Genomic DNA, 15,771 nt, shown 5'->3' with positions numbered 1-15,771 from the left:
TCACGAGGGTTACGAGGGTTAGTAACCCTCGTGAGGGTAGCCCTCGTGAAGGTAACCCTTTTGAGGGTTACGAGGGTTAGTAACCCTCGTGAGGGTAACCTTCACGAGGGTTACCCTCACGAGGGTCACGAGGGTTATGAGAGTTACCCTCACGAGGGTTACTTACCCTCGTAACCCTCACGAGGGTTACGAGGGTTAGTAACCCTCGTGAGGGTAACCTTCACGAGGGTTACCCTCACGAGGGTCACGAGGGTTATGAGAGTTACCCTCACGAGGGTCACGAGAGTTACCTTCACGAGGGTCATGAGAGTTACCCTCACGAGGGTCACGAGAGTTGCCCTCACAAGGGTTACTAGGGTTACCCTCACGAGGGTCACGATGTTACCCAGGTCAAGTGACCCCCCCTGGGGTCACGTGACCTGGGGATACCCCCCGAGGTCACGTGACCCCCCGTTGACGTCATAGCCACTGATGACGTCATCAGTGACGTCACTGATGACGTCACCGGCATCCGCATCGTCATCGTCATCATCGCTGATGACGTCATCAGTGACGTCACTGATGACGTCACCGGCATCCGCATCGTCATCATCATCACTGATGGCGTCATCAGTGACGCTACTGATGACGTCATCGGTATCGTCACGTGACCCCCCGACGTCACGTGACGCCCCAAGGTCACGTGACTCCCACAAGGTCACGTGACCCCCAAGGTCACGTGACCCCCCGCCCCCCGAGGTCACTTGACCCCCCCCCCCAGTACCCTTCCCTCCTCCTCCTCAAGAGCTGCGCTCTAATTCGGCGTTACAGGGAGTTGTAAACGGCTTTCATTTTTTTTCTGTCAAAATGTTTCGTCGGTGCGTTTTATGCAACGCTTCGACTTATGTGTTTTCTTCTTTTCTGTGTAAAATTTCACATAAAGAATAACATCGTGAAGTTTGGGGGATGCTTCTCAATTAAAAAAAAATGATACATACAATAATTTTTTGATGTAGTTGCTAAAACTGAATCCACTTGAACTGGAGCACAATTCTTTTACATCTTTTTAAAAATGAAAGGTGTTACAAGCAGCAGCACGCGATCGGACACACACACACACACACACACATATATATATATATATATATATATGTGTGTGTGTGTGTGTGCGTGTGTGCGTGTGTGTGTCCAATTCTCCGGGACGAAGTTTGTACTCTTACAGATGTAAATAGTTAAAGCGCTTGTATACTCCTCCCAAAAGCTTGAAGCAACATAGTTGACGTCTGATGTACAAAAGCAGGCAACCACGGTGGCCGTTTGTTTTTCCACCGCAGTAGCGCACTCCACGGATATCCTGACTGGTAGACACGTTTTCCTCTTTATATTACATTCGTTCCTCATGAATTACAGATTTCTTTCTTGCCTTGAGATTTACCTCCCTGCTCTCAAACTATAACGCCCAGCTTTATTTCCGAGCACGAAACTCATTGAATCATTTTCTGGAAAACGCTGAACCTGCGAAATATACTTGATACCCCGAATCACATAAAACCAAAACGAATTCAAAATGAAAAAAAAAAGAACGCGGCAAAAGTGCTTCACCGCACCGGTATAATGTTTGGTTCATGTATTCGATCGACTGGCAGGTGTTTGCCTTTCATGAATATCAATTAACATGGAAGCATTTCAATATTATTGACATTCATACTGTTTCAACAGAACGATTGTAGTAGCATCATTAAAAATCTGCATCTAAGAGTTTTCTCATACACAGGGTCATAGTAGAACGACATGAAGAGAAAAAGGCACCAAATTTAGAATGCACAGTTTTATTTCAAGACTTCTAAGTTCCTTGTAGTTGTGTCCGGAGAGCCCAGTTTCCAGATGCAGCCATCGAGAGCTTAGAGCTTCCCGTCTGAAAGTAGATATTAGTAATCAATTTGCGACATATTTAACATCAAAATAAATCTATCAACACCTCCTAGACGACGAGGGCATTACTTATAGTATACTAAAATAAAAATAGGTGCCTTCGGCTGAGAATTGTGCTCTGACCTCTTTAACCTATTGACCATTTGAACATAACCAAACAGTGACGCGATCGTTTCTGTACAATCTGTATTTCGTTCCGGTCTCCGGTATGTGATGTAGAATATAATGCGCTGCGGCATGGTTGTCTACATGGTAATTCAGTCCCCTTGAATCCGTATACTTTGTTACATGACTGGAGCACTCAGCCTGGGCTCGGGCTCTTTCTGTAGGTTTTTTACCGGTGAGTGTGTATACCGCATTTACACAAATTAAAAATAAGATGCCCCCATGGCGGGGGTACTATGCAAATGATAAATTAGGGAATGCAACAGTACCGAAGGGAATAGTATTTGCTGTTGCGTTTAACATTAACACCGAGCAATTTTACATTTCATTGATACATTTTAGAAGACTCTAAAATATCGGCGTTAAAATATAGCTCATATTCGTAGAGCTCAGCGCTTTCTGTTTGAAATATGTGCTTCATTTGAGCTTTGCAGTTTCAAGGTTAACGATAACTGTGAAAGAATCAGTAGGTATACGTAAGCATGACTCAAAGTTACTCCAAAACTTTGATGGCGTATTGAACTCTCCAAGACCTGCTGCTTTGTGTTTTGAGGCGTTCAGATGCATTAGATCTCACATTTCTAGTCAGAGAGTTTGAGCCTGGCATTCAATAAAGACCAAAAAATTTGGTATCCGAACGTCGTTATAGCCTCGTCGAATCTAGAAGGACGTGCTAGTATTTTAGTTTGCTATATTATTTAGTGATGATGGGTAAATTTACCGGCGGAATCGTAGTTTGCAGACCCTTAAAATCAGAGAACAAGTTTACCTAAATTTGCATAAATGTCACAAGAAGAGCCGTTTGTTGTCCTCTTGCATTGTCATCAATGGCCCACATGGCGGTTATAGTCATTTACAGTTTGTGAAATACAGAACATAGCAAGGTCAGAGCTATTTATCACCGTTCAGAAGCCAATGAAATAGCGGCAGTAAGCGATAAAAGCGGCGAAAGAGGAATCACGGAGCCTGATTCGCGTAGATGTAGGATGCGCCCTTCGTTTCCTAAGCTGTCAAACACTATGGAATCGCTGAAGCATTTTTGTTAAGCACTATACCGTAGCCACATTTAATAAAAAAACATTTACTTATATGCTGATTACTATATAAAAATGAAATATGATAATCTGAGTAGTACTGTTGAATATCTGGGACGTGGCCCAGTATAATCTTGCAATTAACCTCGCGATTACCTCCCAACTTGGGGTTTCTCATCGAGATTGTCTTATGACGTGAAGCAACTAGACATATTACTTTCTTATTTTAAAACTACTCTATGAACATACATCTTGAAATCACCAGAAAGCATAACGACTTAACACATTTTGCGTTGAGTCACAGACAACTATTGGCGATTAGCCAGGAGTTGATAAGTTAATTTAAACTTTCAACATATTTTGAAGCACTAGGAGTGTTTTATTTATTAGCACACGTGTACACTAGTACAGGAATTGTACACCGGCTTTGGGTTGGTGCAAGTTTTGTTGGTGATTTATTATCACCGTGCGCCCAAACAATATGCACGCGTTTGAAAGCTGTTGGGTAAAGGAAAGTGTCTATTTGAATGCGCCCAAAGCAAACTCTAAATCAGCGGAAACAGCAATACTAAATTCATAATATCCCAGGAAGATATTTCCATTACGTACATTTATATTTGAACGACTGCTTTTTACAGGTGATTAAATAGATTATATTGGCGATGCTTTGTTTTTTTAGATTTACTACTTGACTAAGCGTTGCATTTCAAAGGTATGACAGTGAAACGGACAGTAGCTACGGACCTTTCACTCAAACTTACTTGCTCATTTGAGTTTACAGGCAACAGAATACTAGTTATATCCAGGGTATCTCACCATTGGCTAAGAATACTTAAAACATAGGCACCTAAAATAATGAAATGCGCTCTTCTGAATTACGCCATCTACCTCGGTGGACGTCGGGTAGAAAGTGTAAACTGATAATGACAGATATTTACCTAAAATTTACTAATTACCCTTGAACGCATGAGCTGGCATATTCTAACTTGAAGTGGAATGCCCGTGAAGAAATTATTCCATAAAAGTTGTTAAATTCAGATAGATATATTCTGCTCCGTGCGGTTTTCTCAAGAGCATAGGTTCTCTAGAGTCCGTCATACCCAAACTAAGTGGCAGAAGGCGCCGAAAGGTTACTGCCTGAGGAAACAGCAGAGTATGGCTCACTTTTTCTACGGCCACGCGATCCTGATCGGCTCGCCTTGACTAACTAGATGGGACAACTGCGATAGCTGATGTTACATCCGTGTAGAACCTGCGCCACTTTCTTTTAGCATGTAGTTTCAGCATCATGTCTCCGCAGGGCATTAACATGCCAGAAAATAGCACTCAACAAAATTTAGTTGCGGCATATTTTACCCACGGGCAACAGATCTCTTATTTGAATACACTAGCTAAGGAAAATGTTCTACAAGTTGGTAATTATAGTTTAGGTATTTTATTTGATAATTATCAATGTGCACTGGTAGCTTAACGTCTGCTGCGCCTAAATACATATTTCAGTCGCTAGTGAAACATTCAGTATATCCTTGAATCTGGGACATTCGCAGGCGGGATTTTTGTAGTACACTTCAAAATGTTTCAGATTGAATTACAAAGTTGATCTCCTCACTAGACGCTGAATTACTAAGCAGCGTTTCTGGATCTCGTAGGTCTTGTTAGTGTTTTGTGTCCCCTCACTGTTTCGCAATGTTGGTTAAGAATTCCACTCTTCTAGTGTGACAGTTGTGACCAAAACACACGAACAAGGGCGCGTAATAACATCAATCTGCCTAAATATGGTGTCACAATTTGCGGAGTCGTCTGATGTTTGGTCGCGAATAGCAGGCATGACGGCTAATTTTACAAATAAGGTTGTGCTTAGAGGTAGACATCATTTGTTTACTATAGCTTACCGAACATTTATCCGGTCTTGGAATGTTTTCCTGCGGGAACACACAAAGGCCCAAATGTCTCAATCAATACAACACCACGTTTGTTGTATTAAAAAAAAAACATTATTTCAAACTTTTAATAGTGATAACAGAAATATTCAGAAATATTGATGAGGTTGCTCGTCACAGTGCCCTCCTTGACTTCAATAAACCAGTCGGCTCATATTTGTATAACGAATAGATTTTAATATATATATATCAGTTCAAATGAGAAGAAACCACAATACCATGCTTGTTTTTAACGAGGGGTGAGAGTCGCTTTATTCCAAAAGTCAGTTTTAATTTGTTTTGTACACTTTGCTGGCATTAAAGCAGTAGGCACGGTCAATTCATTGGCTCCATAGAGGAGATACACACCTTAAGTTGGTTTTACTTTTCTTTAGTTGGTTTATTATTAACTTTGCGAGTCACAAATACACTAATTAAATAAGAGTGATATAAATTGAAGTTGATCATTAAAGGGGTATTCACACGAGGGAGAAATCCCGGGGATTTCTCCCCGGCACGCGCTTATCACGAGATGAAAACGCGAGGCTTTTGCACATGGCAAAGCCTGACGTTTTCGTCGTGGGATGCGCGTGCCGGGGAGAAATCCCCGGGATTTCTCCCTCGTGTGAACACCCCTTAAGGTGCGTTGAGAACAAAAAAACAAGCAACCGAATATAGCACTAGTAAAAAGCGAAAAATATATAGAGCGGTTATCGTCAACCTTATATATAGTAACACTTGATTGATACGCTTCAATCATTTAATGGTACCGGCGTTAAAATAATGCTTACATTTGTAAAGATTTAGTGCTATACTCTAACTTATGGCATACCAAGGGTGTATAAATGTTAAAGGCAGGGTGTTACGGAGCTATGACCCAAGCGCGCTACCGCATTTCGTTGGTTTAATAAATTTAACATACTATGGTGTGCTTGCACCTGGGGCATCAAAAGGCAGAAAATTTAACATTGCGCTTAAACATGTTTCCACCTGATGTGCATCGTTGACCGAAGAATTATACGTTCGATGAATAGCGCAGCCTATTTGACAGTGGTGTCTTGCTTTCAAATACTTTTTTGGTATGCTAGTCAAATGTCTCCCGTTGTCAGTATCATTGTAGTGACCAATATCCAAAATCTCTAAAGGAGTTTGTCATCGCTTGGTATAAACATGAAGTTACGAATTGTTGGGTTCGTAATGCACGGTCATGAAGTGGCGGCGTTAATATCTACGGGTGCACACACACATTAAAATCAATATTTAACCTCACATATTTTGCTCATATAAGGCTCGTAATTTACGCATTTGGAGTAAAGACCCTTATGGAAATCTTATATCTGGGCCATATCTGGCCATATCAAACACTATATGACTATATACGGCCTATATACGGCCTTATCTGGCATATATACAGACTTATCTGGCATATATACAGCCTGATATGGCGTATATACAGACTTATCTGGAGTATATACAGACGTATCTGGCGACCGGTTTTCAATTCATTAAAAAGTTAAAAAAAAGTAAAAAAAAAATATTTTTGTTACCAAACTCTGAATGACTCATTGTTGGCGAGCTAATTATCAGCACAAGTAATCCCAAACTTCAGCTTTGACAAGCTTAAGTTTGAGATTATTTGTGCTAGTTTTCACGAGGATTTCTATGTAGCTTAATTATTTCAAAGTGTCAACATTACGCCCGAATAGATGATTTGCTAAATCCCCAAGCGCCTCGGCCCGTACTCGAGGAATCATGGGGACGGTGCTTCTTCAGCTGCCTAGTGATCGAAAATTTCGAGCAATTCTATGGTTACACAGATTTGAGTGTAATTCGGAGTCACCCTGAACACGTGCCGTACAGAAAACAAGTACCTGCCATACCACTTTTAAAATGGCCCGTCAATGTCAGTACTGTGCATTCCGTTCAACCTTCAACCTGGACGAGCTGCAGACATATCTCTTACATTATTATCATTTTCGTACAGCTTCAAAGACGCTGATATTAAGTTAGAAACGCTAAAAATGTCATAAACAGCTCCGCTGAATCCGAGCTAAATCCCGGTTTTGTTTGTTGTGATTTCTCGGTTTTAAGTAATTCCTGATAAAACGACAATCACGAGAATGATAATATGGGAAGAGATTTCGGCGGTTCAGCGTGGCTGAAGTTTGGACAGAATGCACAGTATCATAAACACTGCCATTGACGAGAAAATTTAAAAGTGATATGACAGGTACTTGAGCCCTATGGGACGCTTGTTCAGGGTGACTACGAATTACACTCCAAAGTGTGTAACCATGGAATCGGTCGAAACTAGCGATCACTACGGAGCTGATGGATCACCGTTTCCATAACTCCTCGCGTGCGGGCCTGGGCACTTGGGAGAATTGTAGACAATAAAAAGATATAAAGCGCAGATTTCAGGCTTATGTCTTCTCGACATGCCTGGCCAGATCTAGAATTTCCTTACTTAGCCAGATCTGGGATTTCCATAACTGGCCAGGGGTATCAGGCTATATCTGGCATTATGAGGCTATATCTGGCAGATATACCATATCAGGTTATATGTGGCCAATTTTTGATATGGCTATATCTGAAAACTTCAGATCTGGCCAGATATAAATTTTTCGTAAGAGGACACCATCCGCTTAGCTGAAGACAACGTATATGCTGCTGAGGTGGCCAGTTTGGAATCGCAATTAATGTTTTGGTGATGATTCAACTTGAGGAGGCTTGTCAATATGGCGCTTTTTGGATTTAATAAAGAAGTACATTACCATAATTATTCCGTAATTATTTAACGAATATGTAAATGTTTTTTGTTTTTTTACAAAAATAGGCCAATTAACGAATTCAGTGTCAGGTGTGAAATAAACTTTAATAAGGTCAAAGTGTTTGTAGGTATAAAATTTTGACTGATATCTACTTTAGTTTGAGAAGTATGCTTTAACGATGATGACAGTGAGTATAAAAAGTGTATGCGAATATAGAAATTTAAGCTCTAATCAAATTCAAGTCGAAAAGTGCCGAATAATGGCCCAAAGCTCGAATATCGAATCGAATACAAATACTAAAACGTTTACTCGCAATATTCGCAAAACTGAGCAAGAAAGTCGAGTAGATGAGACGAAACACATCGTGTTTATTCTAGGGAACGAAGAGAAGCCAACGCAAATAAAAGTGTCGGTCTTGACCACGCTTCAACGACTAGGCTTGAAACAAATAGCTGACGAAAGCATCCACCGATTCACGTGTGAATGCACAGCGTGTCGGATAAATGAACGTATATGGCCGATCTGTTAGAATTGGGTGACGGCTTGCATCACCCACAGCCATGGCACTTAGCTGGACGCTGTAGTAACCGACGACGACTTAGCTGAGAAGGGTGGCCGATGGTGTAGACGTAACAACCCAGAATAACTGACGGTGCACAGATCTGACTCCAGGTATCTCAAGATTCTTAAGTTTAAAAGGCCCTGTGAGTGGTTTTCGAGTTTTCGTCGAACGCATCTAAGATGCTGGGTGTATGACTGACTCGTTCGAGAAACGCTAAAAATGAACAATGTTTTTTTTTTCTGTTTTTTTTCTTTTAAGTTGTTTGTTTGTCAAAACCTGATTGCAGGCTTGATTTAAATCCAACAAAGCACTGTGTGGACTATTTCATCATATGAGCAGCATTCTGATTAAGCCCACAATTTGCGCCATCGGTACCACTGTTCGGTGAATCAAATTAATAATGCGAAAGCATTAACTGTCCCATGGAGCGAGCCAACGTCATCATCCGCGCCAAACGGCAGTTAAATTCCCGAAGCCGCGATCTGAGGCATCGAAGCTTTGAAACCACGCTGAAAACGACGCAAAACGGCACTGATATCAAGCCACCACGCGTCAGTTTTAACTAGAGCCTCCCCATGGCGCTGCGTGTCCGCGAGTCAGTGGCTCCAGCGCTCCACGCATACGGTCAGCGTGGAAAGGAGAGCGCGTGCTCTCGACCGTACGCCGCAGACTAAATAAGGAAGCGGAAGAACAGCATGCATGCTTTCGCATTTACAACTCATAAGAAATGCACAGGTGTCCCTCGAGGTTCTTGAAGCGCAGCTCTTAGGCGCCCGTTTCTGGATTGAGCGGTGTCGCCGTCGGCGTCGCCGTCAGCCTAACCGCGCGGTGCATTATGGGTAAATTTCCCCGCTAAATCCAGCGAAAAAATTTCCCCGCTCAATCTAGCGGAAAAAATTTTCCGGCTAAATCTAGCGGGAAAATTTTTCCGCTAAACCTAGCGGGGAAAGTTTGGTCACGTGACCGGGGGGGTCACGTGACCCCCTCCCGAGGTCACGTGACCTCGGAGGGGGGCACGTGACTCCCCCCGCGTGACCCCACCAATGTCGAGTGCCCTCGGGGGCGGTGGGGGGTCACTTGACCCTTTCCCCTATGTCACGTGACCCCCCCCCCCCCGAGAACACGTGGTCCTCAGTACCCTTCCCTCCTCCTCAAGAGCTGCGCTCCAATTCGGCGTTACAGGGAGTTGTAAACGGCTTTCACTTTTAGAGCGCAGCTCTTAGGCGCCCGTTTCCGGCTTGAGCGGCGTCGCCGTCGCCGTCGCCGTCGGCGTCGCCGTCGGCGTCACCGTCGGCGTAACCGCGCGGTGCATTATGGGTAAATTTCCCCGCCTAGCGGAAATCTAGCGGAAAAATTTCCCCGCTAAATCTAGCGGAAAAATTTCCCCGCTAAATCTAGCGGAAAACATTTCCCCGCTAAATCTAGCGGAAAAATTTCCCCGCTAAATCTAGCGGAAAAATTTTCCCGCTAAATCTAGCGGAAAAATTTACTCGCTAAATCTAGCGGAAAAAATTTCCCCGCTATACCGGAAAAATTTCGCCGCTAAATCTAGCGGAGACATTTCACCGCTAAATCTAGCGGAAAAAATTTCCCCGCTAAATCTAGCGGGAAAATTTCCGTGCTAAATATAGCGGAAAAAATTTCTCCGCTAAATCTAGCGGAAAAATTTCCCTGCTAAATCTAGCGGGAAAATTTCCGTGCTAAATATAGCGGAAAAAATTTCTCCGCTAAATCTAGCGGGAAAATTTCCCCGCTAAATCTAGCGGAAACATTTCACCGCTAAATCTAGCGGAAAAAATTTCCCCGCTAAATCTAGCGGGAAAATTTCCGTGCTATAGCGGAAAAAATTTCTCCGCTAAATCTAGCGGAAAAAAGTTCCCCACTAAACCTAGCGGGGAAATTTTCGTCACGTGACCCTGGGGAGTCACGTGATACCCCGAGGTCACGTGACCTCGTAAGGGGGCACGTGACTCCCCCACGTGACCCCACTAAGGTCATGTGCCCTCGGGGGGGGGGTCACGTGACCCCCCCCCCGAGAACACGTGGCCCTCAGTACCCTTCCCTCCTCCCCCTCAAGAGCTGCGCTCCAATTCGGCATTACAGGGAGTTGTAAACGGCTTTCACTTTTTTTTGGAAACTTAAACACTGGGAATTCGTAAGTAAAATAAAAATAATCGGATAATTATTATTCGATTGAAATTCAAAACTCTAATATTCGAGCACCCTTATTAGGGAGTCGTATTTAATACGTCGCAAACTCAAGCGCAAAAAACAAAGAACTTCCTGTCCATATTTTAATGCCCATTTTGTGAATAAAATGTCTTGTTAAAATACATTATAAAAAGTAAAAATTTGATGAAGATAGAGTAAAAACAGGAGAGCCTCAAGATGTAAATACATTAAATTTAGTGGATTATTTATTCACACATTATAATGGCCTCACACATGCTTTGAAGAGGCTCGCGTTAGGATTGCAATAAAAGTAAGCGTAAGCATGGTCCCTGATTAGGACGGACTCGTATTTTCTGGAGGTTTTCATTTTAGCTTAAAGGTAACTCGCGTTGAAATGAAGATAGTAAGAATAGAGAGGCGTAAAACTCACCGTACGGGCATTCACTCGTGCAGCAATCTTTCTTTTCAAAGTGGTTTACACCATCCGTACAGCTCTCCATACTCTCGCATTTATTAGTATGGTTGCTAAAGTAGTAGATAGTTCTAAGTTTAGCGTCTCCGTTACATAAAGACGTTGGCACAGCGGTTCTGCATTGTTGCTCTGCAGAAGGGTTAGAAAAATATATAAGAAATTCGTGTCCTAATTATATACCGTCACCATGAGAACTATTATAGTTCCAACTGGACAATTTTATAAACAGAGTTGTAAAAACACACAAACACGAGAAACATGCATAATATTTGAATGATCATTTTTAAATAAAGCTACTAAAAATCAACAACCTCGTATTTGAAAAACGCAAAATAACACACAAAGAGAAGTAAATTTTGAGACTCAGGCGTCTCGACCCGGTGGAAGTTGAAGAGAGTGACATCAACCCATACAGAAAGGGATTGGCCATGACGCTACGTGATGTTAATAGGAACTGACAATAAATTAATTTTGATCTGAAATATCTGAACAAATAAAGATAGTGCAAAACAGTGCTTCCTGAGCATAATAATAATAAAAAACACATTTTCAGGAAAGATGACATGAAACTGCTAGCTATTAGCTCTTTCTCGCGTGAGTAAAAATGCAGTGGCGCTAGTGTGCAAATAGTCCATAACAGCTTCCAGTTCTGAACTAGCCGGTGGGTTTCTCCGTATTTGCGCAATCATGTCTACGTGCTATCTACTCAAAATGGCCACTTATAACCCTTTCGTACTTAATTAACTCTTGTGATAAGAAAATGATGAGGAGGCAATTAGGAGTAATACGAGAACCGGAAATGTGCCAGGGCTACCCAATAGATGGCGTCACTGTGCTCGTTGCCAAACAAAAAAGGGCGAAGAAATTCACAAATATCTTGAAGCGTTCTGCCTGAGACTCACCTAGCAATCATTGAACGTACTTTGTTGTTTGTTGTGTTCGCCAACGTCCCGGAAATCGTAATGTGCCGGAAAGCCAGAGACGGCGCAGCGGTGTTTCTTGTTATACTTTGTTTTTATTTTCCGGACGGTGACATTCAGCCATAATCATATCCGAGTTTTTTTTTTTGTAATTTGTTTAAGCAGAAGTGGTACAACGTAAACTTAGCGGGACCACGTCATTAGTAATAACTGATGGCGAGGGTTTTTAGTGAAATATTGTCTGTTTGTTTACTGACTGTGGAGAAGCTACAAATAGATCAGAATTTATGACTGGCAAATACTAAACGCTATGACAGTTACGCAATCAAGGCAAATGCACACACAGTAATAACCTGCTAACCTAAAACCTAATAGTTGGATATTAACAAAATGGTATTGTCTACCAGAAGACATGACAAGTCTCTGGTTTTAAGTTGAACCAAACTTGCAAAGAAAAACGAACCCTTATTTTGTTCAACTTTTTATTAGTGTTCTTTAATGTTTCTGCAAAAATAGAGCCAATATAAGCGAACTCAATTCAAACTGCAATATTTCATGTATAAACACATCAGTCAGAGCTAGCCCTCGGTTATAGTAAAAACTTATTTGGTGTGCTTATGTAGAATATAAAAAATAATAATAATTGGAGCGGGACATTATATTAGTGCTTTTTATTTTTGTAGAATTAGGCTGAATTCGTTGTTTTTAGTAAGTCAAATTACAAAACAATAGGAGCTGCGTCATAGTCTTAGAAATATGATGTAAACGGTGAGTGTAGAAATACACCTAATGACATAGAAAACAAAGTGTAACGTCGTGAGAAACATGGACTTACCAGTCAGCCTCCCCACGGAGTACACCGCACCAGCAATGAAGCAAATGGCTACGAGGGTTGCCTTCATCTTGGACGCTAGATGTCGACTATGGTATTACATATTTTTGTACGGATTTATATATAGTGCTCCACGAGCATATGCATTTTTCTTCTTATTGTATTTTATATTATTGACGCAAATGCGATTCCGCCTATGCGCATTGTTCTCTGAAACTGTCGGGGAACACGTGGAAACAAATAATGTATTTTTCACCTCAAGGTATGTCATGGACAATTGCTTTAGCGTTTGTCCTTTTCAGATTGTTTGCGGTAAACCCAGAGGACGTTGCACTTTTGTTTTTCTGCAGGTTTCTATTTGAGAGAAAGTAAAGATAGGGTCATTCGAAGCAGAAAGAGTAAACAAGGTATATGAGAATATTGGCGTCAAGGTCCTCTCTAGTATTAATTTTTTAGTTTTTAAAAGTCCATAATAAGTATTTCAATGATTTCTAGGGATTAAGTTTTTTTTAAATAGAGAAATTAAGTGGACTTCATCTAATTAACGTTTTCCCCATACATGCGGCATGAAACAGCAACCGCAGAATATGCGTTGTATTGCTGAAAATAGATGGTTGGATGAATAAATACAACTTAACCCTTTTAATCGTGGCGTGGTTTACGCTTCCGACCAACTGTGAAAAAAAAATTCTATACTCTGTTTTATGTGAACTTGGTCAAACTGTGGAGGCTTCGGCCTTCGGGAACAAATAAGAGCATTGGAGCAGAACACGTGACAATCCTCCATGGTCGAGGCCATGGAGGCATCGGTACCGCCATAGCAGCAGTGCCGTCCGCAACAAGAGTGGTTCTAGGGTTCTTTTTCTTTTAACGGGAATTGAACTCGCGCGATTTCATTACTATGGACACTGCACTACACGACATAGAAGAAAGACGAAGATGTGTTGTATCGGGTAGAACACTGTAGTATCGGGATATACCAGCACGAGGTGCATGTACATTGACTAGTAGGAACGCCTAGTTACATCAAGATACATCTGGCCCCGGATCAACAGAGGCATCTGTATGTGGGCGAAGACTTGCTGCAAATGCCAGCGCTCAAAGGTGTTTCGACGCACAAAGACACCACTTCACCCATTTCGACCGCCGGATGCCAGATTGGATCATGTACATATAGGTGATTTCATCTCAATTCAAACATCAATTTGAGGTCGAATTTTTAATTAAAAAAAAATGCTCTCGGGCAATTCCTAGAATAAAAGAAGACGCAAACGGCAGTTTCGTCAGATTTTGTGTTCTCAATTTATGGACCGTTGAAGCGGCCAAGGTGGAACTGACGTTTTACTAGCTTATCGGGGGTGCCATATTTCACTCCATCCGTTTTTCCTACTTTTTACTCTACGTCAGTAGAACTTTCTTGGAACACCCTCGAGATATGCTTTTTTATTCTAATTGAGCATCTAGGTCATAAGATTCTTAATGTTTTTTCTGTTGTAATTGTCAAACCGCCTCACTGCGACGATATTTGACGACGTTCAGGAAGCTGCGCTGTGTGACCTATTCAACAAAGTTTATGATCTTTGTATCACCGTGAAGCTCCACTGAAGCCTTTTTTCGAGTATAATTTGAGTATTTTGCGATAAATATATAATGCGCTACATGTGCCTGAAATACGAATATTTCGAGAAACTAGCCAGCTTGGAGTCGATTTTCTAAAAAAAAAAAACACCTTTTATTTCTTTTATATTTTATTCACAGTTATGTAATATATAATATAGTAGTCTATCAGTAATTACCAAAAGAAATTGTAATATATTGTTTGTATGGCCGCTATGAAGGCTCAAATCTCGTGCTATGAGCGTTTTGAACGGGGCCTTCACAGGCGCTCTGCTGAGCGGAATTTTGGCCTATGTAAGGTTTTCTATTTATTAGCAGTTACCTCAATATCCAACCATAGACATTAATAAAATTTAGAGTAGTGTACTTACAAAAAGTTACTTCGAAGTCTGTATCCACAAGTGAAGGCACAGCGCTTAGTTCCTCCCAATACGGGGGAATCCAGGTCGTTCGAGAATTCCTCTGGGGCCTTTTGCTTTCGGCTTTGAGTTTGAAATACCGAATTTGATATGTAATTGTCATATTTTTTATGTCAAAGAGATATGAAGTGCATATGTATATGTACGATTTAGTATCTTACGCTTGAGAAGTACGGTTTATTTTGTGCACGTACGGACTCTTTCGTAAAATAGCGAGCATTTCATAGCGTGTAAGCTTAAAATGTGTTAGTCACATGTTTAAGTTTCATTTCTATTTTCAGTAACTCATGCCGGGCTCCTTAGATGTTTTCCTCTTGCCCTAAGTTTGTCCTGGAGTCTAGATGTTACGTATCTTCTCCCCCAATACATAAGGCGAAGCTCACAAAAAAAAAAAAAAAAAACACTTGACATCATAAGATATTTACAAAATAAAACAAGTCGTTTGTGCGGTCGCTTTATAATAATCGCCGCCAGATCGGTATCTGCTTCTCTCGTCTCCCAGGGAGCGATACAACACGACGAGAAGACAGCGAATGGATTCACTGTACTTCCCGCTTGCCCGTCCTTGAGAGCCGGCAGTCCGGGCCTGCCGACCCTGATTGTGGCCCGTCGTTCAGAGATCGGAGTTGGAGTCTGTGTCCAGGCCTCCGGATTGTACTTGCCATGCTAACGATGAGTAGCGACAAAATGGACGCACACGTTTTGATTCGATAGACGTCGATGCCTTAAAATCAAGAAAATCATGGAGGTAGTTGCTGAAAAGCTCGTATTCATCCCACCATATTCTGTCAACCTAACTCGCAGCCGCGCGAGGTGGAGTGGTAAAGGATGAAATAGAGAAGATTCATCTGCTCCACTTTGCCCATTTAATGCAATATTTATGGTCCATAGATTTCATTGTTAAAAAACACAACCTCATCCTTCCTTCTAAAGCGCAACTAGTATGGTTCAAACTTGAAAAAAAATAACAAGAAAAA

At 41.6% G+C, this 15,771-nt stretch overlaps 1 protein-coding gene across 1 annotated transcript; it reads right to left on the bottom strand.

The window, feature by feature from the left end:
- Positions 1 to 5,009: 5,009 nt before the first annotated feature.
- LOC120849258 lies at positions 5,010 to 12,828 on the bottom strand. Its single transcript, XM_040221452.1, has 3 exons — positions 12,762 to 12,828; positions 10,965 to 11,135; positions 5,010 to 5,032 (listed from the first exon to the last, which is right to left on the bottom strand). Exons 1-3 carry the CDS (start codon positions 12,826 to 12,828, stop codon positions 5,010 to 5,012), a joined length of 261 nt encoding a protein of 86 aa, XP_040077386.1.
- Positions 12,829 to 15,771: the final 2,943 nt, after the last annotated feature.

The sequence above is a fragment of the Ixodes scapularis genome, unplaced genomic scaffold (assembly GCF_016920785.2).
Source record: "Ixodes scapularis isolate PalLabHiFi unplaced genomic scaffold, ASM1692078v2 PGA_scaffold10__122_contigs__length_95168666, whole genome shotgun sequence".
Taxonomy (NCBI): Eukaryota; Metazoa; Arthropoda; class Arachnida; order Ixodida; family Ixodidae; genus Ixodes; species Ixodes scapularis.
The sequence above is the reverse complement of the archived record's forward strand: the minus strand, read 5'-3'. Positions and strand labels throughout refer to the sequence as shown.

Coding starts and splice junctions, on each gene's coding strand:
- LOC120849258 (XM_040221452.1), bottom strand. CDS start 12,828: ATGAAGGCAACCCTCGTAGCCATTTGCTTCATTGCTGGTGCGGTGTAC. Junction 11,136..12,761: donor CTCCGTGGGGAGGCTGACTG/GTAAGTCCATGT, acceptor ACCCTTCTGCAG/AGCAACAATGCAGAACCGCT. Junction 5,033..10,964: donor CACGAGTGAATGCCCGTACG/GTGAGTTTTACG, acceptor GTGTTCCCGCAG/GAAAACATTCCAAGACCGGA.